This window comes from Arvicola amphibius, chromosome 13, assembly GCF_903992535.2.
Source record: "Arvicola amphibius chromosome 13, mArvAmp1.2, whole genome shotgun sequence".
NCBI classification, from domain to species: domain Eukaryota; kingdom Metazoa; phylum Chordata; class Mammalia; order Rodentia; family Cricetidae; genus Arvicola; species Arvicola amphibius.
This window is the reverse complement of record NC_052059.1, coordinates 69219279-69221009: the sequence shown is the minus strand read 5'-3', so window position 1 is coordinate 69221009 and position 1731 is coordinate 69219279. Positions and strand designations below refer to the sequence as shown.

Genomic DNA, 1731 nt, shown 5'->3' with positions numbered 1-1731 from the left:
AATCAGAATTAACCCATATTAGACATATTTATCTTATTCTACTATCAAGCACAGCTGTTGAGCAACTACCCAACTGCATCCCTTGTAAACATTGAATATGTCGCATTTTCTCATACCTCTTAGTGCTATGCATTTTTCCAAACATTCTACACTTAAATGAGAACATGCAGTGTTTGACTTCCCATGACTGACTCTTTCTACTTAAGACAATGTACTCAAATTCATCCATGTTGCTATAAAACAATTTAATCATTCCTGTGGTTGAATAATATTCTACAGTATACACATACATCGTTGAATGTGTATTTTCATGTTTTCATAAGCTTCCTAATTGCATGTTTCATATCTTTGTTTCTCAGACTGTAGATCACAGGATTAATGAGTGGAGTAATCACAGAATAAAGCAGAGTCACAAGTTTCTGCATTCCTGCTTCATGCTCAGATGTTGGGCTCAGATACATGACCATCACTGAACCATAGAAAAGAGAAACCACAGTCATATGGGGCCCACAAGTGGACAAGGCCTTTCTTCGTCCATCTCTTGAAGGAACTTTAAACACAGCTCGTAGGACCAACATATAAGACCCCATGATGAAGAGAAAAGGAGTAAAAAGTAGTATAGACATTATTATTGTCCAGAAAAATTCCATCAGTGGGGCTCTGGAACAGCTGAGGGACAGCAGAGGACCTGGATCACATACAAAATGGTCTATAATCCTGGACCCACAGAAGGACATCTGGGAGATGATGATGATGGGAACGGGGAACCAGAGGAAACCAAGCACCCAGCAACTGATCACCAGGATGTTACAGAGGCGCCCAGTCATAAGAGCAGGATAGTGTAGAGGCCTGCAGATGGCAAGGTAGCGATCAAAGGCCATAACTGCCAGGAAAAAGCATTCTGTAGAACCCAAGGAGAAGAAGAAATAGAACTGCAGGAAGCATCCAGAGAAGGAGATGACCTTGGTGTCAGAGAGGAAGTTAGCCAGCATGTTGGGGACCGTGGAGGTGACATACCAAATCTCCAGGAAGGAGAAGTTGGCCAGCAGGAGGTACATGGGGGTGTGGAGTTTCTGATCCCAGCGCACAGCACAGATGATGGAAGAATTGCCCATGAGGGTGAGGAGGTAGAGAACAAAAAATAGCACAAAGAGGAGGATTTGCCCTTCTCTGGGGCATGGGAAACCCAGGAGGATGAAGCCAGAGATGGTGCTGAGGTTGCTAGGGCTGCTGAGGGTTTTCATCTGTCAGTTAGCTGTAAAGGTACCAGAAATGACTGAATATCCTAGAAATTGCTGGTGTTAAATTTTACCCAAACAGGAAGAAGAATAGTTTGCTCAAAATATACTCATTATGAAGAAGGAAAATTCTTTGTCTCGGTGATGGAGCACATGTTCCAATCAATAGCTCTGCTCTCATCCCCACAGTGGTGGCCCTGGTTAAACCCAGAGAACCACACAGCAGAAACACTTGACAGTGGCAGAGGACTGTTGATAAGAAGGAGGTTGTTAGGGAGAAAGAGGATAAAAGAAGGTGGGGCACTGAGTGTGAACAGAGTGCATTATATGCATGTATGGACTCCAAAATAATAAACTAATAAATACCTTAAAGAGCTAAGTAGATTCGTAATATTCTGCATGTTATAGAAAATTTCATCATGTTCTTAATTTTTAGGCTTCTTTATTTATAGTTAAATAAATAAATTATGCTACTTTTTAGAACTGACTAAAG

The 1731-nt window shown here is 41.5% G+C and overlaps 1 protein-coding gene across 1 annotated transcript; it reads right to left on the bottom strand.

Annotated features, from left to right (window-relative positions):
- Positions 1-308: 308 nt before the first annotated feature.
- Positions 309-1244, bottom strand: LOC119800265 (olfactory receptor 11G2-like). Its single transcript, XM_038310405.1, has one exon. It carries the CDS (start codon positions 1242-1244, stop codon positions 309-311), a length of 936 nt encoding a protein of 311 aa, XP_038166333.1.
- Between the last annotated feature and the right edge of the window lie 487 nt (positions 1245-1731).